The 25,666-nt window shown below is 42.9% G+C and overlaps 1 protein-coding gene across 2 annotated transcripts in view; it reads right to left on the bottom strand.

Moving 5' to 3' along the window:
* The window catches only part of SLC38A11 (solute carrier family 38 member 11), a 32,896-nt gene extending 12,062 nt beyond the window's left edge, over window positions 1-20,834 (bottom strand). Inside the window, exons 1-9 of one of the 2 annotated variants that reach the window (XM_072981957.2) lie at window positions 20,219-20,834; window positions 17,443-17,560; window positions 15,812-15,886; window positions 15,041-15,175; window positions 13,037-13,102; window positions 12,186-12,292; window positions 10,512-10,591; window positions 3,345-3,415; window positions 388-549 (exon numbers count right to left, since the gene is read on the bottom strand). In XM_072981957.2, the coding sequence (XP_072838058.2) occupies window positions 388-549; window positions 3,345-3,415; window positions 10,512-10,591; window positions 12,186-12,292; window positions 13,037-13,102; window positions 15,041-15,175; window positions 15,812-15,886; window positions 17,443-17,560; window positions 20,219-20,245 (841 nt within the window). In that variant the 5' untranslated portion in view covers window positions 20,246-20,834. The remainder of the gene's footprint in view (window positions 1-387; window positions 550-3,344; window positions 3,416-10,511; window positions 10,592-12,185; window positions 12,293-13,036; window positions 13,103-15,040; window positions 15,176-15,811; window positions 15,887-17,442; window positions 17,561-20,218) is intronic. The other variant, XM_072981950.2, reaches the window with a different exon arrangement.
* Window positions 20,835-25,666: the final 4,832 nt, after the last annotated feature.

Genomic DNA, 25,666 nt, shown 5'->3' with positions numbered 1-25,666 from the left:
TGGAAAAAACATCCCTGAAGTTAATTCAATTTTTAAAACATGCAGTACACCAGTGAAAAGAATACCACATGCACACAGCTGGTTTTTCAGGATCTAAAAGGCTACTCGGAATACAACACATAATCCTGATTACTTAGGGGTTGCATTTTGGCTGAGCTTGGGCTTAGGGTGAGGGTCCACGTCAAAGGCTTATCCTGGGCAAACACAGTAAGGGCTGTTAGAAGCAGAGCTTGAAAAATGTAACCCTTTTAAACTACAACGTCCAGCATCCCCTGATCCCATAAAGTGGGGGATTCTGAGAGCTGTAGTCCAAAACAGCAGCTTTTCCCAGCTCTGGTTAGAAACCTAAGTAAACAATAACTATAAACCATAATAGGAGTATCTTACCTTCTGTATAGTTTTTAAATGTCAGGTATCCACATGTAGCAAAGACCAAGCTGACAAACACAGCAAATGAAACAGACACATGGGTGATGCGAGCCCATTTGCTTAGTGTGGGTTCTTTTAGAGAGCCATAAATTAAAAAACTGTTGTGATGACAGATAAATGCTGAAAGCAGTTAAAAAACATCAGTCATGCATAATATACACAGATTTAGCAAACTAGCTTTATGAAAAACATACTGCAAAAGGAGTGGAAAACACTGGGTGCAGAAAATAATGAGTATAATCCAAATTAAAGCATTGTTGACTTTTCATTTATAAGTCTGAGAGCAGGGGCTGTGCTCTCTATGGACGACGACGACGACGACGACGACGACGACGACAATAATAATAATAATAATAATAATAATAATAATAATAATAATAATAATAATAATAATAACAACAACAACAACAACAACAACAACAACAACAACAACAACAACAACAACAACAACAACAACAACAATAATAGTGCCATCAAGTCAATTCCAACTTTTGGTGCCCCTTTCCAGGGTTTTCTAGGTATTGAGTACTCAGAAGTGGTTTACCCTTCCCTTCTTCTGGGGGCGCCCTGGGACTGTGCAGCCTGCCCAAAGCCACACAGGCTGGCTCTACTCACAGGAGGCCACAGTGGGGAACTGAACTCCCAACCACTGGGTCTGCAGCCATTGAGCTATATCCAGCCAACCTTCTGACTCATGGATGGGGCAAAACACTTTAAATGTTTTACAATCTCCTACTGAAATCAGCAGTACTTCAGGAGTCCTTGGAGCAAACGTACTGCTCTAAACAGTCAGCTGCTGCTACTGAAAACAGGAGCACTTAGCATCCACTTCCCCTTCTGTAAGGTTGTATACAGTAAGGCTTCTCTATGTCCTGACAGTATAACATTCTATGGTTCCTTCTTCCTGCCTTCATATCATTGGCTACTGATAGCGGAGAGCAGGGAATGCATCATGTGATGTCATGGCATGGGCAGGGCCAAACAAGGGTGGGGCAACTAGGGCTTTGCTCCAGGATGCCAACATTTAGAGGGCACCAAAATCTAGAGGCTAATCTACTACTGTATGTTAGGAAAATAAATGGCAATGCCCCTTCTATTCATTTTCCTTTTTGTAAAAGGATAAGCCTTTCTTTCTAGGAGGTACCATATCTCCCCCCTTTTCTTGGTGGACACCTGCCAGCATATCTCAGGGCGAAGTGGTTGTGCCACTTGTCCTGATGCCAAGATTGCTAGTTACAGCTCTGGACAAGAGAAGCTCATCTCCCAGAGGCCACTAAAGGTGGAAGCTAAACCTGTGGCAACCACATATATCCCATAATGTCTGGTTTGGACATTGAAGTATTTAACTTTGGTTGGATCATGCCCACTGCTCTGCTGGCACAGGCAATGAATGAAAAGTTGAGTTTGGGGCTGGGCTGAATGTAGGTTTAGGTTTCCCTTCAAAATGATTGCCTCTGAAGTCCATCTTCATTGATGGGAAAAAGTGGATATCTCAAAGTGTGAGATCAGGGCTCTCAGAAAGATTGGGGTCACCGGAAAGTTTAGGGTTGGGTTGGCGTTGGCCTGAGATTTACTGTATAATAGGGGAAATGATGGCCTTTGAAGTCTGCTTTGGGTATGGGGAATTGTTGATGCTTCAGGGACAGATATCATGGGCTGCTAGACAGATTTGAATTGTAGGAAGGATTTAAACTGGGTTAGGATTGGTTTGGGGTTAGGCTGAATTTACAGTCAGGATTAAGAAGAGGGTTTAGGATTCCCTTGAAAATGTTTGCCTTTCAAGTTCTAGTTCAGGCACAGGAAGGGGCGCACATCTTAAGGTGTAAGATCAGGAATGTTTGGGGTTGGGGTTGAGTTTTGGCTGAAATTGGGATTAGGGTCAGAGTCCACTTCAAAATGGTTGTCTTTGAAACTGAACTTCAGGTGTGAGAAGAAGTGATCTCTCAAGGTGAGAGATCAGGGCTCCTGGAAATACTAGGGTGCAGCTGTTTTTGGGGTACTTTTAGAATTTGGGTAAGGGTTCCCTTTACAACTGTTGCCTTTGAAGTCCCACTTTACATATAGGAAAACATGGATTGTCATGCCTCACCTTGCTGAGTCATCTTCAGAGGAGGATGAGGATCCCTCCCAGCCAGAGAAAGCCAACACACATAGGGATCTCAGTGGCACAGCTGACAGCACACACACCCCAGAAGCTTCAGGAAGGAGGGCAATTGTCCGTTCTACCAGTCAGGCCCAAAAGATAAAGGGAGCCTGGCAGATGTGAGGCCTATTTGCCTCAGGAAATGACAATAAATCAAAAGGCGGAAACAGAAGAAGTGTTTCACAGCTCCTGGATCTTTGGCAACTACTAGCTACCTAGGAGAGGAACACTGGTAACCATAAATTCTATGCACTCATGCAGTTAGGTTCGGGGAAGACAAGTTAAAAACCTGACTTTTGCCTGTTAAGCATTTCTGCTTGGCAAGACCTCTTGGAGTTTCCTACGGCTTGGATTGTGGGATGACTGTGCCCCTGCCCATTCCTCGTGAGCAAGGTGACTGATTTATTGGATTGACCCACAGACTGTGACCAACTGCCCCACACTGTGAAAAGGATTGGCCTCGATAACCCACCCTGGCATTTGGCATTTGCCAACATTACGTGGGTGTCTCGAGGTATATGGATCAGGGCTTTTGGTAAGATTTAGTTTTCAGGAAAGGTGTATGGGGGGGGCTTAGAGAGGGTTTTAGGGCTTGGGGTGAGCTTCTGATTAGGGTTGGATGCCCTTGGACACACTTGCTCTTTCAATTGCACTTCAGATATGGGAGAAAGTGGGTGGCTGAAGATGCGAGACTGGGATTGTTGGAAGGATTAGAAGTTGGGGCTGGGCATTATAGTTTCAAAAGAAATGTTATGCAAAACATGACACTTACCAAATGACATCACCCCAATGGCTTGTATTGCATTTGGCTTGGCAAAAACCCAGGGATTTTCTGTTTGGGATCTGGAAGAGAAAACTATAATGACAGGATGCCGCTTTCCCCTTTACACCTTCTTAGCGTTTGCCAAAAGTCATAAAAGGACTGAAATGGGAATTGTACTATTTGTAGCACTATCATACTGTGGATGTTATAAAATGGTAGTGATTTTTAAAAAAAACAAACTTCTGCCTTTGAAGCTATTTAAGGCTTTTGTCGCTAACAAAGCTCTAACATTAACAGATAACCATTTACATCATAGTCTATCTGCTCGTCTCTGTACTGATCTATACTATCCCCTTCTTGGAGGCACATCTTGACATGGTGAGGGGTTTTTGAATGTGTCAGAAAAGCTGAGAGGAGTCCAGGCTGCATTCTGAGCCTGGACTACTATCAGAGTCACCCAAGGTTCACAGCTGTAGCACCAAGCTAGATGGATCTAACTTTGTCAGGAGTAACAGCTGCATCAGCAGAAGAGAATGGATCGTTCCAATGGTAGTGGGCATGGCAGCTACTGGGCAGCAATGGTAGCTGAAGGTGGAGGAGGCAACAATGGTGATGCTCAAGCAACTTTTGTAAGTACTGCACAGTACTAAAGATTAAGAATGCTGAATTACCAAGAGGGAAGCACACTCTCTGACCAGGAGAAAACAAAGAGAAGGTGGAAACAGTACACCAAAGACCTATACAGAAAAGATAAAGGATGGCAGACTCATTTGAAGAGGAATTCTACGATTAAAAAAAACCCTGAAGTTCTAGAAAGTGAAGTGAAAACTGCTTTTAAAGCACTAGGAAGAAATAAATCAGGGGTAGATGGAATATTAAGAAAACTATTTCAAGTCACAGAGACTGAATCTGTCAAAATACTAATAGGAATACGCTAACGAATATGGGAAACAAAACAATGGCCTACAGACTGAAGGTGTTCAATATACATCCACACCCCCAAGAAATGATATGCCAAGGAGTGCAGTAATTGTAGGACCATTGTTTAATTTCCCATATAAGCAATGTGATGCTCAAAATGTTGTAACAAAGACTGTTATCTTATAGGGAGGGAGAAATACCTGATGTTCAAGTTGGATTCCAAAAAGGAAGGGGCACTCAATATCATATTGCAAGTATTCCCTTGTTCACTGGCTACTGGAGTGCACAAAAGAATTTCAGACAATCAGTCTATGCTTTTCACAGGAAAGACTTTGACTATGTAGATCATGAGAAGCTATGGATTTTTCTGAAAGAAATGGGTATGCCTCAGCACTTGACTGTCCTGATGCGCCACCTGTAATGTGGAGAAGAAGCTACCATTAGGACAGAATATGGAGAGACAGAATGGTTTCCTATAGGAAGAGATGTCCAACATAGGTGCATATTATTCCATTGCCTGTCCAGTCTCAATGCAGACCATATCCTACAGAGAGCCAGAGTAGATTCAGATGAAGGAGGACTGAAAAATGTTCGTAAAACTCTCCAATAATTTAAGATATACAGATGACACCATCTTACTGGCAGAAAGGAACAATGACTTGAAATGACTTTTAGTGAAAGTGAAAGAAAAAAGTGCCAAGTAGGACTGTAGTTAAACATTAAGGAAAAATCGTGACTACAGAAGAACTACTTTAGTAACTTTAATGTCGACAATTAAGAAATTGAGATTGTTACAGATTTTGTGTACCTTGGTCCAATCACCAATTGAAATGGAAACTCCTGCAAAGAAATCAGAAAAGACTGAGATTCAAAGGGCAGTCATGAGGGAATTAGGGAGGGTCACTGGAAACCAAGACCAAGATCATCCACATTCTTGTACTTCCCATCATTATATATGGGTGTGAATGCGAGACGATAAAGAATGCTGACAAGGGGGGGGGGAGATTCATTTGAAATATGCTCCTGGAGGAGAGCTTTGCAGATACCTTGGACTGCCAGAAAGAAAAACTAGTGGATCTTAGATCGAATCAAGCCTGAATGATCTCTGTAGGCAAAAATGATGACTCAGAAGTTTTGAGCACTTCACAAGAAGGCAAGAGTCTTTGGAAAAGACAATACAGTAATGCTGGGAAAATTTGAAGGTAGCAGGAAGAGAACCAAATACAAGACGGATTGGTTTCCTATAGCCTTGAGTTTGCAAGAGCTGAGCAGGGCTGTTAAGAATAGGACAATTTGGAAATCACTCTATCATAGGATCAACATTAAATCCTAGGCCATTTGATGGCATGTACAACACCAGTTCTGCTGGGTGACTCTAAGGCAGGCTCTTGGGGAGAGGGGCACATGTAGTGTGGGCCACACCAACAGTACTGTTCAAATAAGGAGAAAAGACATCATGCAGCAGAGGCCCCTCAAATGAACCTTCAGGCTCCAGATCTCCAAGGCTCAAGTGCCAAACTAAGAATTGAGTACTACTGAGTACAGACTTCTGAGTAAATGTCCAGAGGGCGGCAATGGTTTTTTTAAAGCCCGCTGCAGCAAGTGACATAATTCTACTCTTGAACTCACACATTACAAAAATAAAGCATGTGAATAAAAGAGTTCTTGCAAAACAAAGAGCTAAGAGGTTTATTTCTTGAGATTGAGGATGCTTCCAGATGAACCAGTCCTAGTGCTTCTAATAAAAAAAGGTTGGACAATTAGTCTGGTTCCCCTTCCTTTATATCTTTGTGGCTAAACAATTTGGAAGAAACTGTGGGAAGAAGGAAATCATAAGATCAGGAATAGCACAATAAAAGCCTCATCTGTTAACTACAAATCAATTCTTCTCCATAGTTTGCAACCTGTGTCTTACTCCTAGCTTTGCAAGTGTAAATTACCAGATTACCCTATTAAGACATTCAGGATAGAATTAATCTCAACCAATGAGCAAAGTGAGCACACTCACTTCACCCCCTTCTCTTTTAGCTAACTCACATGGACAGCTAAATCAGATTGTACTCATGGGGGGCTCTATGCATAATTGGAAACCCAGGGTTAAAAAAAAAATCACACGGAGACCCTCCACACATCGGGACAGCTCTCTGCTTCAGATTTCATGTTCCATGTGGTAAAGACAACCCACAGTTCCTTTTCCTATCCAAAGTGTGTGGTTCAACTAGCAAGTGATTTCAGTAGGTAAGTAAGTAAGTAAGTAAGTAAGTAAGTAAGTAAGTAAGTAAGTAAGTAAGTAAGTAAGTAAGTAAGTAAGGAAGGAAGTAAGGAAGGAAGGAAGGAAGGAAGGAAGGAAGGAAGGAAGGAAGGAAGGAAGGAAGGAAGGAAGGAAGGAAGGAAGGAAGGAAGGAAGAAAGAAAGAAAGAAAGAAAGAAAGAAAGAAAGAAAGAAAGAAAGAAAGAAAGAAAGAAAGAAAGAAAGAAAGGAAGGAAGGAAGGAAGGAAGGAAGGAAGGAAGGAAGGAAGGAAGGAAGGAAGGAAGGAAGGAAGGAAGGAAGGAAGGAAGGAAGGAAGAAAGGGTGGGCAGTTGGTAATGTGAAGTCCTATCCACTCTGCATTCCTCCTCAGAACAGAGGCTCTGCTGTTTCAGCTGCTGGACTCTCTGTGAACTGAAAAGCAGCTGGACCCTGCCATGTCTATCTGAAGAAAGCACATGGCTGTCTTGCTTCCTCTCAGCCACTAACAGATTAGCTTTTCAAGCACAGCTGGCCTCGGCGAATGGAGCATAAGAGTTTTATCCTCACCAATTCTTGAACCTCTTTATGCCCTGGAATAGTTCCCTTTTCACATTCATTACTTGTTCAAGTTTCAGAAGCATCTTTGAGAAGAAGGAAGGAAGGAAGGAAGGAAGGAAGGAAGGAAGGAAGGAAGGAAGGAAGGAAGGAAGGAAGGAAGGAAGGAAGGAAGGAATCCTATTACTTATCCATCCTTCCAAGGTCAGTAAACTGAGTACCCAGCTTGCGGGGGGGGGGGCGGCGGCAATGTCCAGCCTGCATAATGAAATTGGAAACCACCCAGAGAGTGCCTTAAGTGCTAAGAGGTGGTATATAAGCGGCACATTTTTTAAAAAAACAATGCCCGCTGGTGTAAGTCTATTGGAATAAGTCTTAGAAGCAAATCGCAGGTGGCTAATAAAGTTGGTCCGGCTATTTGCTGTCACAAATCTGTCATGTGATTCGTAGTTCGTCGTTTAGTCGTTTAGTCGTGTCCGAAACTTCGTGACCCCATGGACCAGAGCACGCCAGGCCCTCCTATCTTCCACTGCCTCCCGGAGTTGTGTCAAATTCATGTTGGTTGCTTCGCAGACACTGTCCAGCCATCTCATCCTCGGTCGTCCCCTTCTCCTCTTGCCATCACGCTTTCCTAACATCAGGGTCTTTTCCAGGGAGTCTTTTCTTCTCATTAGATGGCCAAAGTACTGGAGCCTCAGCTTCAGGATCTGTCTTTCCAGTGAGCACTCAGGGTTGATTTCCTTTAGAATTGATAGGTTTGTTCTCCTTGCAGTCCAGGGGATTCTCAAGAGTCTGCTTTCTTTATGGTCCAGCTCTCACTTCCATACATCACGACAGGAAAAACCATAGCTTTGACTATTCGGACTTTTGTTGGCAAGGTGATGTCTCTGCCTTTTAAGATGCTGTCAAAATTTGTCATCGCTTTCCTGCCAAGAAGCAGGCGTCTTTTAATTTCGTGGCTGCTGTCTCCATCTGCAGTGATCATGGAGCCCAGGAAAATAAAATCTGTCACTGCCTCCATATCTTCCCCTTCTATTTCCCAGGAGGTGATAGGACCAGTGGCCATGATCTTAGTTTTTTTGATGTTGAGTTTCAGACCGTTTTTTGCATTCTCCTCTTTCACCCTCATTACAAGGTTCTTTAATTCCTCCTCATGATTGCTGAATCACGTGATTCAGCAAATGACTATCCTGACCTCTTAACTTGAAGCAATTTGCTGAAATTTTCATTGATAAAGTTATGACAGCACACATTTTCAACTGGATTCTAGCACTGACTATTCAAATATTTATGCCAGTCTGCTTGTAAAGACATGCAATTTAAAGTTCCCTTTTATTTCATTACAAAACACATGATCACACAGAATGAAAACTGTAATCTGCTGCATGTCTGCTCAGAAGGAAACTATGCTAAATTGAAAGGAACTTGGTTCCAACTAGAGTGTGAGTCGGATTATATCCTGAAATGTGTTTCTTTAATAACTGACAAAATAGGGGCATGGAGATAATTTAGAAGACCCTCCCAGATGTTTCCAACTCAAACAGGATGCATCCCACTCAGTTCAGGACAACACTCTTAAGCTCATATCCTTCTAAATGTGCTCATTTCCTCTAGAAAGACAATGGAAATGCAAACAATGTGAATACAATTTAGTGATTGAATATAAGTAGAATCAAGTAGTTGTTTAAGTGCTTTTCTGAATTATGAATGAAAACATTAAGAACAGCTGTGCTAGATGAGCAAATGAAATAGTAAGGTCTTGCTAAGAAAGAGGCAATTTCTGGAACCTAAGAAAACAATGAAGAAAATGTAAATAGAATTGAAACAAAGAGAGCATTTGCCTGTTCTTCACACTAGAGAAGTGCCGTTCTTAACCATAAAGCATCTGTTGGAGCGTTTCACCGTTTCACCCTACTCTCACCCGCCTGGCTGATAAGAAAACTTAGTCTAGCAACACACCCTCTCACCTCCCTGCACCCCACCCTTTCTCAATTATTCTGATGTATTTTGAGTTTTACACTGAACAGCCTTTTTGGCTGCAAATGGCACTGATTCACCTATTCTATTGTAAACGCCTGTAAGAAGTTGTGAAAACTGGGGGGGGGGGGCACCTGATGTTACAACTAGTAATAGATTTGGACGTCAGTGTGCATTTTTGTTCCAACTGTAATAAAGGTTCATATTGTAGGGTTCCTGCATTTTAGGTTTTCAGCCACAAGAGGTCTGCTTTTGTACAAAGTTAGATTTTTTTAGAAGAAGGCCTTACACAGTCAACGGCAAAAGTTCAGGCCCCAAAAATAAATACAGTAAGTCCCCTTGTATCTGTGGGAGAACAGTCCCAAGTCCCCCAATGACACAGATGCTGAGAAATGTGGGTTATAGCAAACACTATTTGTGATGCCCCGCATAACGAGCGATTTGTTTAACGACAAATCCGCATAGCGATGAGGTTTTTGCGATTGCAAAAGCAATTGCATAACGATGTTTTCAATGGGAAAACATCGCTTTGCGATGATCAGTAAGCGTTTCGCTTACCGATTATCGCATAACAATGTTTTAAAAACAGCTGATCGGCAGTTCCAAAATGGCTGCCGGAAAAAAATGGCCACCCGCAGTGTTTTCGCGCCCTTTCCTCGCATACTGGGCAGCGAAAATGGCAGCCGCATGGAGGATTTCCACAGAACTGTGAGTTTTTTGCCCATAGGAATGCATTGAAGGGGTTTCAATGCGTTCCTATGGGCTTTTTTGCCCTGCATAGCGACAAATCCGTATAATTGCTATGCGGGGCACCACTGTATAATAGTGAACGCTACACATAGCATGATCTTCAGCTCCCCTAGTTGCCTGTTCTGGTAAATTCATTGTTAGAATTATATATTTATGGGATTTTTCTTTTGATATTTTTAATATTTTCATCCTGGACCCAGGTGGCTGGGAGGCCCAGTCCCGCCTCCTCAAACCAACCTACCCACTGATAGACTGCCACACGGCACGCATGACTGGCATCCTGCTTGTCACGGCAAATCCCAAACGTAGCCCAGCCAACACTTCTCCACCTCCCTGCAATGCATGCTGGCCCATACATATATCCCATCTCTAATCAGTATCTTTAGTCAACATATAATATTTGGATGCACAGTACAGGGGGAGATTATGACTGCATTTGCAAGCAAGAGATGTGACAGACAGTCATTTTGAGAGAACTGCGGTGGGATGAGTGCAATATTTAGACATGTCCCACTTTTGTCTCGGATGAATAGGTTTGCAGGGGTTTGTACTTTTTAAAAAACATGCAAAACCTCAGAAAAGAACTATATATACACAACAAGCAAAGCAAACTCTCTCTGAAACCACATTCACCTCCCCTAGAAAATACTGTCTGTTTCCAGTCATAAAGATTCTGTACTTCTCAGAACTTCTATAGCATCAAGAAAGAGAGAGAGAGTGAGTGAGAGAGAGAGATTACTTACATTTGTGCACTGAATGTAATTGCCCTTATAATTCCAACAATCAGGATGATGATGGTTAAAATCAGAGAGATAAATGATACCTGTGGATAGCAATGAAAAAAAAACCACAATTTCACTTTACCAAAAAGCAGTCGCATTTTCAGAATTTTTCAAAAGCATACCCTTGTTTTTCAAATAAAGGAGAAAGAATTCCTAGTTTATTTTAAGCAAGTTATTAGAGATAGGCATAAACTGGTTCGTCCCAGTTTGTAAAGAGGGCGGCACAGGTGCTGCTGCTCCCCTTCCTCTTCCTCCTCTGGCTCAAACCGCCACTCACCAGGCCCTGCTTGGTTGAGTGGGAGATCAGCCAAGAGGGCAGGGCAGAGACACCTGTGCTCTTGTCTGTGACTGGGAGATCAGCCGAGGAGGTGGAACAAAGCAAGTAAGCTGGGCTTGGTGAGTGGCTGAGCCAAAGGAGGTGGGGGAGAGGAGCAGCAGCAACTGTGCCACCACCATTACAAACTGGGACAAACCGGTTTGTGCCCATCTCTACACATTATCCAACTGCCAGTCCCAACTATAAGAGCAATGGAATCAATTACTGAATGGCAAGTTAGTATCTATTTCTGTTATCTGCAGACAAGCTGGAAGTAAATTATAGGAATCCTAATGGAGCTTTCAAGGTAAATGAGATATTTAAGGAATGGCTTTACCAGTTCCTCACCCTCAGTGAGCTTCTATGGCTGAGCATGGATTTGAACCAAGGCCTCCTGAATCCTATCTACTACCTATGTAATAATAACAATTATGTGCCATCAAGTCAATTCTGAACTACGGCAAACCTTTCCAAGGTTTTCTAGGTAGTGAGTACTCAGAAGCGGTTTATCATTCGCTTCTTCTGGGGGCATCCAGATACCTAACTCACTGAGCTAGCCAGCTACCTATGTAAATCTCCTTTATTTAGCTGACCTCTGCTAGTTGGGATGGCCATTTTGATTCAGGCCAGCTTGATTAAATGACATGTTTACATTTAAAATGCAGAGAAAGGGAAAAGTCAAAAAGTAAGAAGCAACACAATGAAAACATCACATAGGCTTCTAAACAGCAGGTGGATTGGTTTATTATGCTTCTAATAATTTTATGCCAACCGCAGTTAACAGACTTCAACAGAAGTAACAAAGCATCACGGTGGGCTACAATCCCGCATATATAATTCTCAGGGTGACATACTGTACAATTAAACAGTATTATAGAAATGGAAAGTTTAACTCTGTCGTCTGATTTTTTTACAGACAGGGCTTATGTTCTGTATTCAATATTTTTCTCAAAAACATATATCTCTCTCGTTAACCAAAAACACCAATTCACTTCCAAACAATGAGAAGAAGACTATGAAAATAAGAAAGATGTTGTAATTTAAGCACAAAGGTAGCAAACAGCTTGTAAGAATATTTCCCTCTTTCTTCCCCCCAAAGGAGGATGTCATCAAATAGGGTGTTGTTTTTTGCTTCCCACCTACTGGTAAAGTGGGGTTAGAAAGAGGGAGGCTTTCAAGATTTTATCACACCTTGAGAGACATTAAATATCCACGTAACATTTTAATCCTCTCAGGTATACATGAGAGATTGGATCGAAACATCATCTAAAGCTACACATTTCAGATTAGTATCCAGATACTCATTGCGAATGATTTACCTTTCCCAGTTTCGATATATTTCGATAAAGTGAAAGAGGAAGGGTAAAGATGACAGTAACACATAGAATAATGACATGGCGCCGAATAAGAAAATTATCTTGATCAACTGTTTAAAAAGAGAGAGAGAGAGAGAGAGAGAGAGAGAGAGAGAATTAATTTGTGTGTTGCTATAATAATTGATGTTAGATTGTTTGTTAAATCTGTCGTATCAACTATTTACTTTTAGTTTTTAGAATGCTGAATAATCTACTTGTGTAATAGGGGAGACACCAGGGAAAGGAGAGCTATATATATGCCAAATGTAGTATAAGTGGTTTATTCTAGACTATAGACTAGGCAGGAGGTGTGTATATAGTATTAATCACAAAAGCATTGCAAAATAAATGCCATGAAAATTATGCTTAAGATGAAATCCAGTTCCCTCTAGATGTCTGTGTAAAGAACTGCATGGAGGAAGGCAGGGGCACAATGCAGCAAGACGAGAGGGAATGGCGTCATGGAGGACTGGAAGTAAAATGATCGGAGACCATGAGGAAAGACTCTTATATTTACTCACACAGAGACCAAATATTAGCCCCAAGTAAAAACAGAGCCTTTAGGTGGGCATCATATCTGTGCATTGATTTGATCTTCAGGATTTTGAACAGACAGCTCATAATATGTATGAGGTGAGATACCAGAAAACTAAACACCAGGAAAATGAACCAATATGGCTTTTCTGCATAAGATATACAATTAGTAGGTGTTCTATGAATAAACAGAAATATACAGAAATATGTGGACCAATTTTCCTAACACATTATGCAAATACATTCACCAGAAGGAATGGGGAGGACATTGAAACACTCACCTCCAGGAATTCTTTGGAAGACTTTTGTCAAAGTATCTCCTGCTATAATGTTGTAGCTAATCATGGCTTCAAAACAAAAGGAGGAATTAATCCATGATAAAGGTAAATCAAGATGCATTTTACCATCGCTGCCACAGACCCCTCTACAGTGGGGTCTTGACTTAAGAACTGCCCGAGTTAAGAACATTTTGACTTACAAACCACTCTCATAGGAAAATATTGACTTGACTTACATACTTAGATTTGAGTTACGAACTGAAAAAAACCCACGTGGGAGGCAGGGAAAGTGCAAAATGTGAACTTTCAGTTAACTGTTGGCCAGTGAAAAGGGTGCCTGTCTGCTTCCTCACTCCTCCCAGCGTTTAGAGAGTGGATTGGGAGACAGTCTTCGGACTGCCTGGTACTGTACTGCCTGGACTGTATTTTCCCTGCCTTCCCTGAACCTTTCTTGACCTAAGAAAAAAGAAACAAAATATCCCCCTCTAGTGGTCGAAGGCGGAATAGCAGCTTCCCATTAGTTTCTATGGACAGAAAAGAGCAGATACGGATCAAATGGTTTTCAATGCATTCCTATGGGAAATGCAGATTTGACCTGAGAACTTTTTGACTTGAGAACCGCCTTCCAATATGGATTAAGTTCTCAAGCCAAGACCCCACTGTATATCCACAAATCTGCTTCACAGGATCGAGGGAGCCGCTAGAGTAGATCTGCAGTGGAGATGGATGCCCCTTGGGTAACATCTAACGCCATTCCAACAAAATGTTATAAGCAGCACACTGTACCTCCTCTGAAGTTGTGTTGTTGGAGGGTTTTGTTTTGTGTTTTCTTTTTTGTTAATTACCTTAAGGGTTTAATCTGATGTAATTTACTTTGGAGGAATTCACTACTGAACTCAGTAGCACTAAATTTCAAATCAGAATTCATGGGATCAGGCTCTTAAAATGATACCCTGAATGCCATTCTAGAGCTGACAGCTCTTTGGAACACCAGATATCACTTCCTGTCTAGAAAACAATCTAGAAAACAATTGAATATTCTGATTCCAATGCTTCCATCAGTAAAAAAAAAATGGTTTGCCTCTTTCTCTACTACAGAGGCACCCAGCAGCCCACTTACAAAAAACTCTCTGTCTGTAGATTCAGAGTTCATCCAAAGCCTTGGAAAATTACATTTTTGTTTACTGCAACTCTTCCCATGTTAGCCAAGGGATTTGCGGAGCTGTTGTACAAAAAAGGGGTAACATTTTCAACCTCTATTTACATATATACGTATGTACTTAAGCTCCTCAGATATCTCCCCTTGAGAAAAGAAGACTAAGGGGGAGATACGATAGCATTTTTAAAATACTTGAAAGGTCATCATACAAAGGAAGGGCAGGATCTGTTCTCCATCATCCCAGACTGCAGGTCACGCAACAATGGGCTCAAGTTAAAGGAAGCCAGATTTCAGCTGAATATCAGGAAAAACCTCCTTACTGTTAAAGCAGTACGACAGTGGAGTCATTTACCTCGGGAGTTGGTGAGTGCTCCAGCACTAGAGGCATTCAAGAGAAATTGATTGATTGATTGATTGATTGATTGATTGATTGATTGATTGATTGATTTGATTGATTGATTGATTTGATTGATTTGATTTGATTTGTATCCCGCCCATCTGATCAAATAGACCACTCTGAGCGGCTGAGAAACTTAAGACAACCACCTGGCAGATATCCTAGATATACTTTGATTTGTATTCCTGCACTGAGCAGGGGGTTGGACTTGATGGCCTTATAGGCCTCTTCTAACTTCACTTTCTATGATTCTATGATGTTAAGAACTGCAAAGCAGCTCAGGCCCCAAAATCCCCTTTACAATTTTTTCAAGGAATGGGAAGCATTGGAATCAATCTTTCATCCTGCAGGATACTAAGCAAAGATTGAACCATATTAGATTTCAGTTTTCTTCTTTTGCATCAAGCGTTAAAAAGCCTTGTTAGTGATGTATTTTGTAATATGACTTTACCAATGAAGGGGTATAAGAACTGGAGAACTGAGAGAATCAGGTGCCCCATAAAACCATAGGCTTTATTGACCAGTGCTTGATAACTGCTGGTTCCAGAGAGGTTTCCTCCTTTAATCAAAAGGATAGTAGAATAATCTGTTGGGGAGGGGAGAAAAGTAGATAAATTCCATTAAAAAACAACTTATTCGATGAAATCCAGCAGCATAACCCATGCCATGTAAGGCTGATGACATCATCAGCTGTGGTGTTTTCTCAGAAATTAAACATTGCTGACTCTCCTCCCCCCCACACGCACAATCCCTTTTGTCATGGTGGGACTTGTTGGAGACTGTGGGATAAAAGGAAAGTCTTTCATTTCTGAAAACACTGCTTCAGGTTTTAACTAGCAACCTAGGCAGCTTCTCTGTATGGAACCTATGGCGTTCCATGTGGCTTTAAACTTTTGGTCACAATGATTAAAACAGAAGTGCTGAATCACCCCCAAAGCACATAAGATGTGAGCAGCTACTATCATGACAAGAAGAAACTAACCAAATGACTAAAATCCCCTTGCTTTGCATATTAAGTCACAAGAGTAGGTTGAATCAATGGAACTTACAGAAGAGCTGACTCACCAAACGCTCTATGTTTCTTAATGATTTCAAAAGACCAGCATAAAAGAAACCACTTAACATAATTCCACTGATCTTAACGCCTGGATCTATGGGCTTTTGAAAATCGAAGCACAGTATATTTTCCACTTGCTAATGGCAACAGCTTTTAAAGTGATACCTGTGATATAAGCAACACCCAAAAGGAGCAGTATTCCTAATGGAAAGCCAGCTTGCTTCAAAGAATAAGGCAGGCCTGTGAACACACAGCAAATGAACAATTCAGCTGGAGATCTTATTCATGCAAACCTTTAAAGAAATGCACGGTTTCCATCTCTAAAATCCAGGGTTGAAATATTGAGATTCCAATTCTTGTTATCACGATCTCTGGGTACCTCTACCACCTGGATTTATTCTCCAGCAGTGGGCACCACCTCTGGGGGCTCCACTGCGATAGCGAGGAGTATGACAAGATTTGTCTTGTCTGGGAGTGTGACAAGATTTAGTTACTCTGTGAATCAGTTCAGAAAAAAATTGAGCTGTTTCCCAATTCGGAAGTGGGGAAAATAGCTTGGTTTTATTGGGTTCTGATTTATGGATGAGCCAGGAAAGGTTCTCATCAAACGAAAATGAACAAACGCTGCCTTGGGAAATACTAAGTGCTGGGAAGGATACTAGCTCTTGAAGGGTCTTATCCATTAGGAAGTGAAGAGTTTTCCTGTTTAAAACAAAACAAAGCAAAACCTATTAGCATTTTTAAATGTTCCACTGTCATTCCTAATACTGAGAACCATGGAATGGGCTCATAGCTTTATGAACCCACGTGATTCTACTACACTTTGCTATCCTTTGTTATTCCCACCCCGCCATACTACAGCACTTCTTCCTTCATTGCAACAGCATCTATGCGCTCTTTTGTCCTTGAGCTAGTCCAATCAGTACTCTTGGCCACAGCTCCCTAACGTTGTCCACAGCCTCTGTATCTCTGTGCTGCCTTTGTCTCTTTTCCATTGGTCTTAGTATGTGGTGGTGGTGATGGTACAGGAGATGCACAAAGATTGACATGGAGATGGTCAACAGTAGTTGCCCTCTAGGTGTTTTGAGACTTAAGGTCCCAGGACCCCTCATAACTAACTAAACTTGGTTAGAGCTGGTGGGAACTGCAGATGAAAAACATCTGGAGGGCCACCATTGTTGACCTCCGACCAACCCTCCTGGATGAGAGTGTTCAAGTTTTATTCCTATTCATCTTCCCAACTTCTGACAAAACATGGGTACTATCATAGATGGCTTGTAAGTAGAGCAGAGGAGGGGCAGCCCCCACTTCCATAAGCCATCCTTGAGACTGCTTGTGTCCGTTGGTCACTCTTTATAACAACCTCCTTCAATCTGATGCCCTTCAAAGGCTTTCAGGTGCAACCCTCCCTGTCCTCCACTGTCAGCATGGCCAATTAGCTGCACAGATCTGCAGGGCATTTGCAGGTCAGGAAAGGGTGCTTTATAAGCTAATTATGCCCTATCAGGATTTATCCTTGGTAAATAATTTTGCATTAATATCTCATTGACTTTTTTTACCAATAGCATACGTGGGGTTTCTCACCTTGATAGACACCAATCTCCATTAGTATAATAAAATTATTATAAACACATATTGATATTAATAAGTTCAAACAACAAAATAATGAACTAAATGAAATGTGCTGTTTGGGCTTTGGGACAGGTATTCTATTCTATTAATTCTCTTGTAATTTGCCCAGATGGCTTTCATTATTGGGCCAACTGGAAGTCAAATAAACAAATAAGAATTTTTACCTATCATGCCAGATCCTATGATAGAGTTGATAACATTAAAAGTAGCTGATAAGAGGTTGCATGTTCCTTGTTTATTCTTTAGTTTACAAACCAGGCTTGTCCTTTCATCCGCTTCTTCCTGTTTCAACAATGCAATATGTTAGACAAGAACATATTCATTAAAATAAAATATACATTTAATAAAAGTTTCTGGTTTTCAGGGGGTCCCCCCCCCATGCTCCCCCAAAAGGGATAACCCCTGAGTATAGATTGACTCTGGAGTTCCATGCTTCAGACCAAGTTAAAGCCAGTGTGGCTTTAAGTGTTTTGCAAACTGAAGCACAACTATAACTCATTTCAGAGGGGATGCTTTGAAGTGGCAATACTAAATGAAAGTACTAGGACCCACCAGACTGAGTGAAATTTGATTGGAAAAAGCACGACTAGGATTATGTTGCAGATCCATTGTGCATAATAACTCAGAATATCTGAATACCAATATGGAGTTTGGATGAGAGCCAATAAAACAGGATCTGTATCGTGTGGACATTAGTCATGTGAAAGATCTTCTTATCTCTAACACGCTACCCCCTATGTAAATCATACCCTTGAGATGACATTATCTGAAAAAATCTGGAGAATATTTTAAAAAATACTCTGTAAGAACTAAGTGAACTGTGTTTATATTAACTTAGTCAACAACTGTTTTGGATCTTCCATAGGTATCTCAGTAGCCCTGGAAACGACTAATCTGGTGCAGAACATCTGCTGCTATCGAATGCCAATTTAGATGGAATGTGGCAGGGACATCAAGATATATTTGGGTTCACCTTTCCATGTTAAAAAAAGAAGTACACTAGATTTCTTTTTCTCATGGCCTTGATGGTGACCATTTCCATTAACTTGATAGCTAACCACCATGTGTTTCACTCCACATACTGAAGTGCCCGGACAAGTCTAAGATCTTCCCGTTTTAGGAACTCGGAAAGCGGCCTCACACAAATTGAGTCCCTTTGGTCCATCCATCTAGCTCAGCACTTGGCAACTCTGTCTGGTGGCAGCAGCTCTCCAGCGTTTTAGGATTAGGAAGAACTACCGCCCAATTCACTGGTATTCTCTCTTGCAAGTACGACCCAGGTCTGACCTTGCTTAGTTTCCAAAATCAGAAAAGAAGTCAGTGTGTTCAGAGTGTTCCAGCACTACTGCTTTAACTCTTCAGGGACCAACCACGACACAGAAAGGCTGTTTGTGACCCTCTTGTGCTAAGCCTTTACTGGAGCAATGTCTGGAATTATTGCTCTTTAGTTCTCCTGACCTGTAGCTAATAGTTCGTTTTCTCTGTTTTCCCAACATGGGCATTCTGTACATCTGACCTTGTAATAACATCAGCCCCTAGTCCTGGGAATCCAACAAGTTTCAAAGATCTTATCCTTCTTCTCTTCTGGAGTCTTCACGGCACAACCCAATTCATGCTTCACTCCACACAGTGTGGAGGGAGACCACCCTTATGGCCTTGGACAGGCTGAAACCCCTGCATCTTTCTGTCTGCAACTAATGCCTCGGTCATTAGTCAATATGATACGGCCACTTGTTTTGTCATGAATGGGTAGCAAATCACCAGGTATTTCATTTATTTCTATATATTCTTTCTCAAGGGAAAGGCACTTTGGGCATTTTCTGAAGCAAGCATCAAAATGACTTGACTGGCCTTGGCGCTATACCACTAGATTGAGCCTCAGGCAGCAAAATGTCTTGATCTGCTCTCAGTGGTCCTTTCTCCATGCCAGATTTTCAAAGAAAAACATTCCCCCATTTCTCTTTAGCTTATACTGGAATAATAAAATGCAGGCATTGCCTCTATCAATAGTTCCCAATCTTGGGTCCCCAGGTGTTTTTGGAATAAAACTCCCAGAAGCCTTTACACCACTAGCTTTTGCTGGCCAGGATTTCTGAGAGTTGTCATCCAAAAACACCTGGGGACCCAAGGTTGGCAAGGACTGTGCTAGATGGGTTCTTGCAGACCCTTCCTTGGTGGGTTCAACGCAGGAAAGAGGGCCAATCTGAATTGAGGATCATCATCATTTTAGGAGGGCAGAGCTGGAAGGGACCTGATGAATCATCAAGTCCATCCCCTGTCAAGGAGACCTAGCAGGGAACCAAACTCCCAACCTCTGGCTCTGCAGCCAGAGACTGAGCGATCCTCCAGCTGGGATCACCCAGGAAAGAGGAGATTCATTAGGGGACCGGCACCCTGAGAAAAGCCCCCTCTGCATACTTTGGTAGTCGAAAAGGGCCATGCAAGGGACCAGGTGGCCTCCGTGGTTCATTTGAATTCCTCTCCCCCCCCCCCGGCCCCCAGACGAAGGCTGCTCCACAGAGAACCAGGGCCAGAGGCGGACCTGCTGCGAGACCCCCCGGCTTCTCTCAAGCGGCAGAGGCCTTGCAAGCGTCCCCCACCCCCGGGCACAGGCAGGGCCATCACCCCGTCGCGGGGAGAAACGCAAGGGAAGTTTTAAGACAGGATCAGCCGCCAGAGGCGGTTTCTGAGCCGAGGTCCTGAAGGGCAGTTTCCGCAGCCGCGGGTGCGCAGCTCCAGTCCCGCCTGCGCTCCCCGACCCAGACATTCCCCCCCCCCCCCAGGTTCGCTCCCGGGGAATGGGGAGAAGTTTTATGTCGGAAGTTGCCGAGATAAGGGCAGGGCCCGAGTCTCATCTGAGGAAAGGCACGAAGGCGGGAGAGGAGAGGAGAGGATGAAGAGCCTCCACCTCACGCCAGGGGAAGCGCGCCGCCCGCTCACCTGGCGCCCCGGGCGCAGCTCCGCCATGGCCGGTCTCCCGCGACGCCCCTCGAAGGGACGGCCCTTCGACCGCTCCTGCCGCGGCTCTTGGGAAGAGGCGGCGGTCCTGAGGAGAGCCGGCGCCCGGGGCGAGGCGGCGGGGCGCACCAGGAAGGCAGGACCGGCCGCTCCTCGGGAAGTCCCGCGCTGCCTCCCCGCTGGCCAGGAGAAGCCGGCGGCAAAGCCCGCCACGGACCGGGGGGCTCGGGGGAGGGGAGGGGAGGGAAGGGGTTACATCCTCGGCCCGGTTCCAAAAAAGCCCCGGAGGGAGGGAGGGAGACGGCGAGGGGAAGATCCCGGTGGGTCCCGTGGGCTGCGCCTGCCTGCATTCTGACGTGCAAGGTGTGGCAGAAGGGAAGGGCTCCAACTCAGGAGGGAAAGCATCCACCCGCTTTGCGTGCCCGCCTCCCTGCAGGGATGCCTCCAGACTGGGTAAAAAGTGGAAAGGCCGGAGCAAGCACTTGGTGACCCAAAAAAATCCATGGCAAAAGCCGATGGATGCGGTGGAGACGCTGCAAAGCTAGATTTTGGAACTCAAGCCCCTCTAATGGTGCCCCTTAATTGACTTTAAGAGTCATCCTCTCTCCCTCCCCCCCAAAAGTCTTTTGGAGTACAGAACAACTGATCATCACACTGGGAAATGTCTGTTTCAATGGTTCCAGCTTGGGGGGGGGGGAACTGAAGTAAAAGTGGAAGGGGGAGCAAAAAGGCTTGGTTGATTGAAATGGGCCTTTGTATCATGCAATCAGTTTTTTTTTAAAAAAAAACCAAATTCTTTAATTTTATACTTGCAGCAAATCCTGCAGTATTTGACTGTTGTCACAGCCTAATTGAACTGTCCAGCCAGCCCCAAACTACTATTTCTAAAATACTGCTACTATGGTTTAATTACTTATTTCTTATATTCATATCCTACCCATTCTCAGAATTGTTCAAGGTGGCATCCCTAACACTCTTCATCCCCACCATAACTCAGTGAGGAAGGTCATGCCCAGGGAGTGTGACTGGCCCAAGGTTCACCCAGTGAGTTTCACAGACAAATGGAGGTTATAAGTTTGAGACCAGGTCTTCCAAGTCTTAATTCAGTGGTTCAAGCATTATTCCATGCTGGTTCTTGTGGTTTTATGTGCAGGTATCTAGAACAAATTGCTGGCTGGATAGCTCTGTGGTTTAGGTTTCTGGCTGCGGAGCTAGAGGTTGAGAGTTCAAATTTATCACTGTGCATCCCAGGAGAGCCAGCCTGTGTGGCCTTGGGCAAGCTGCACAGTCCCAGGATGCCCCCTCTACCTGGAAAATCAGGAAAAGGGTCAGCATATGTCAGACGTAACTTGATGGCACATAGCTATTTTTATCTAGACTGTGCTAGAAACGGCGTCCCAAGTAGTCCCCAGGTCACAATAAAATAGGGGAAAGGGGCAATTTAAGAATACTAACAAAATGCCAGTGGAACAATTAAAAACAGCAACAACGATAGCAGCTGAAAGATACAAGTTTTGTGTAAGCAAGATAAAATTAAACCCAGTCATTACAGCCAGTATAAAATACTTTCTGATTAACCTGGCATGGTGATTAAACTGCAGTACTGCAGTCAACACTCTGCTCATGACCTGAGTTTGATCCCAATGGGCCGAGGCAGTCACCTCAAGGCTGATCAAACCATCCATATTTCCAAGGTCAGTAAATTAAGTGCCCAGCTAACTTGAGGGGGGGGGCAATGTGTAGCCTGCATAATTAAATTGTAAATAACACAGATAACGTGTTAAGTGTTATAGGGCAGTATATAAGCAGCATAGTTTGCTTTGCTTTAATCTGATGGTGGAATATATATATTGAATAGCTCTATATTGTATACAGTGGTGCCTCGCTTAGCGATGTTAATTTATTCTGAAAAAATCGCTGCTAAGCGATTTCATCGCTAAGCGAAACGCGGTTTCCCATTGAAATGCATTGAAAACCAGATAATCCGTTCCAATAGGAATGAATTGCTGTCCTTAAGCGAAAATCGCCATAGGGAACATCGCTAAGCGAAACGCAGTTCCCCAATTGAAATGCATTGAAACCTATTCAATGCATCTCAATTGGGGAAATAATACAACAAATTAAAAAAGAGTCAGAACAAAGTCAAATTTGGTTAACAAAGGGTTTATTAAGTGCACTTTATGATTTCAAACATTTTAAACAGTAAACTTTAACTTTATAAATAACAGAAAAACATTTAAAAAACAGCAAACATGAGGCTGTTTAAACCATCGTTAAGCAAAACAGGGGACCCAAAATTTAATCGCTATGCGAAGCATGGTCCCAACCATCACTAAGCGAAAATTGCCCATAGGGACCATCGCTAAACGAAGCGCAAAAACGCTCCGAAAAAGTTGTCGCTAAGCGATTTCCTCGCTAAATGGAGCACCCGTTAAGCGAGGCACCACTGTATATTGAATAGCTCTTACACAAAATAAAATACTTCAGTAATAAGCATGAGCCTGAACTCATGTTTACTCACTTTCCACTGTTCAGATTAAAGTTGTGTATTAGAGATGGGGATATTCGTATACAAATACGAATATCCCTGCACAGGTGCAAATAACGAGACTGTCCACTCACAATTTCACTGCTGCCACCAGCTCCTATCATGCTGTTATCACTCAGTCCTGGCAGGAGGCGGGATGACAAGCCTCTCTGCTAGGTTGGAGAGTGGCTAATCCATTGCAGAGAACAATGTGATAGGAAGCCTCTGACAGCAGCAAAATCATGAGTGGACAGTCCAGCCCCATGGGACCAGACCCTCGTTATTTCCACCTGTGTGGGGATATTCATATACGAATACCCCCATCTCTAGTGTGTATATAAAGAGTATATATATACACTCCTATATCCATGGAGTTTTAACTTTTCCAGAACACTGGAAATGGAGTAACATCTCTCAGCACACCTAAAACAGCAGCCTGGGTGATATATGCAGGAGAAGATGATGGCCTAATTGGGCCTTTGCTTTTTTTTTTTTTTTTTTTTTTTGAATGATATGCCTTTCTCCTATTATCTCTTGTGTAAGGTTACCTCCTTCCTCCTGCCTGGAAAGAGGGTAAGGTACTCAGACAATACAGTTAGCCCATAGTTAGAAGCAGAGATCCCTTAAGAGAGGAAAGACATATCTTAATCCTAGCATGAGTTTGTTTCACTCTTGATTGTGCAAGTTCTGGTGGCTCGGGCATGGAACTTTGAAGGAACTGCATGTCTGAAGAGAAAATGTGGTCATAGCAGGAAACGCATTCCCTTTAATTTAAACTTGATGTTTAAATGGCAACAGGCGTTACAGTTGTCAAGTACCACAAGGATTCTTTGCCTTGCACACTCCCTCTTGTCCCCAGGTTGGAATGCATGTATTTCATGAAACTGACATGCCATCTTGGACTGTAAATGCGTTGCACTCTTTCCCTTCCCAGTAACCTCACCAGCCATGGAAGCTGGTTGTCAATGAAATCCCTAAGCTCTCCACTTAGAGGTACACCCTGCCAAGCATCCTGTATGCGACCCATCAGCTGACAGGCTGGCAAACCTGAGGGAGAGCTTTCACTTTCTAGTCGTTTACGCTGTTTCCCACCAAGGCTACCTCTCCACTTCCTAGTCGTTTACGCCAGGTTCCCACTGTTATTATACATGGTTGGCTTATGATGAATTGTAAAGGTCAAGGAGGAATTACTTCTCCCAAAATAGGTTTTTTTTTTTTTAAGGTTTAAGAATAATCCCGCAAATCTGTGACAGCTCACTCTGAAGCAAGGAGACCACAGCATTCTCCATTGTCAGAAACGTTTTCCTTTTCAGGCTGACAGCTGTGTGAATTGCAGTCATCCAGAACATTGCAACGATGGGATGTCTAAAGGGGCCATACGAACTCCTCAGGGCATTGTTGGGAAACTCATGTTTCTCCAAATGCTGCTGGTTTGCAATTCCCCATCATGCCTTGCTGTTGGGTATGCTGGATGGGGTTCATGCGAGTTGACATTAAAAAATACATGGATCGGCCCAGGTTCCCCATCCCTGTATTAGTGAAGGGGCTCCCTCAGACTGTCATTCCTCCCATACTTCCTCTCTGTTTGGTTTGGGGCTCTGTGGATTTCTGTCATATGACTCAGAAACCCACACAGCTTCTGCTTTGGTGGAACTCCCTTGTTTCTTTAGTAGCTGAGCGGTGGTTTTCAAGCATAAACATAAATTGGACACAGGAGCCCAGGGAAGGGGCCACCAGAAGTGGTGGCGAGAACTCAGTTGTGCTCTAGCTAGAGGAATCAGCTGTAGTTAAATTCTGAAGTTCTTCTGCATGCAAAAGGGCATAGCGCTAAATACGTCTTGCTGAAATTAAGCAGACGTAATGTCAAAACCTTGACTAGATCATGCCCTCAGTTTCCTTAAGCAAAAAATATAATTCACATAGTATTCGTATTTTTGATTTATTCCATGATTCTAGAGGCTGCAGACACATTACCCAGATACTCCTCCTTATAAAATATGTGAGACCTTGCCTACATTTTTCAATGTTGTCAAAAAGTTTTAGTTGTTAGTTATTGTAGGGGGAAAATTAATCATTCCTTTAACTTATTAAAAATCGCACCTAAACATGGGCTGAAAACAGCAGTCCTAGAGAGATACTGAAAAGGTGTCTATATGTAGATAGAATTACAGGTGTACCTCGGTTTACGAATGCCTCAGTTAACGTAATTTTTACAAAAGAAAATCCATGGAAAATAATGCCTCAGTTTACAAAAAAATTTTGGTAATACGAAGCAAGTTTCCCCAGAATGCATTGAGCCTGGGAGTTTTATATAGCCACCCCCGTGCATGCGTTCCTGTGGGAAAACACATTTTCAGATTACAATTCTTTTGCAATACGAAATGTCCCAGAGAACGCATTAAATTTGTAAACCGATGTACCACTGTATAGGCAATACCCTGTCATGCGGGGTAACTGTCTAGCGAGGCACCACTGTATTTATTTACTTAAAATATTTTTGCCCCACCTTTATCTATAAAAGGATCCAAGTCTGCTTACATCATTAAAAATGATATCTAAAAACAATAATTTTTCCACATATTAGAATTAAATACACACCATATTAAAAGTGTTAAACAAATGATTATTGAAACAGATTAAAACAACAGAATACCAACCATTCCAATTTTAAAACACCACTCAGGCCAGCAGTCACTAAGGGAAAGCCTGCCTGAAGAGAAAGATTTTCAGCTGCTTGCAGAAGGACAGCAAAGATGGGGCCAGCCTGGCCTCCCGTGGGAGGGAGTTCAAAAGTCTGGGAGCAGCCACAGAGAAGGCCCTCTCCCGTGTCCCCACCAAGCACACCTGGTGAGAGCAAAAGAAAGGTCTTCCCTGGTGATCTTTACACCTGGGCAGGCTTGTAA

This window comes from Pogona vitticeps, chromosome 1, assembly GCF_051106095.1.
Source record: "Pogona vitticeps strain Pit_001003342236 chromosome 1, PviZW2.1, whole genome shotgun sequence".
In the NCBI taxonomy this organism is placed as follows: domain Eukaryota; kingdom Metazoa; phylum Chordata; class Lepidosauria; order Squamata; family Agamidae; genus Pogona; species Pogona vitticeps.
Note: the sequence above shows the minus strand (reverse complement) of the source record. Positions and strands in the feature narration are given on the sequence as shown.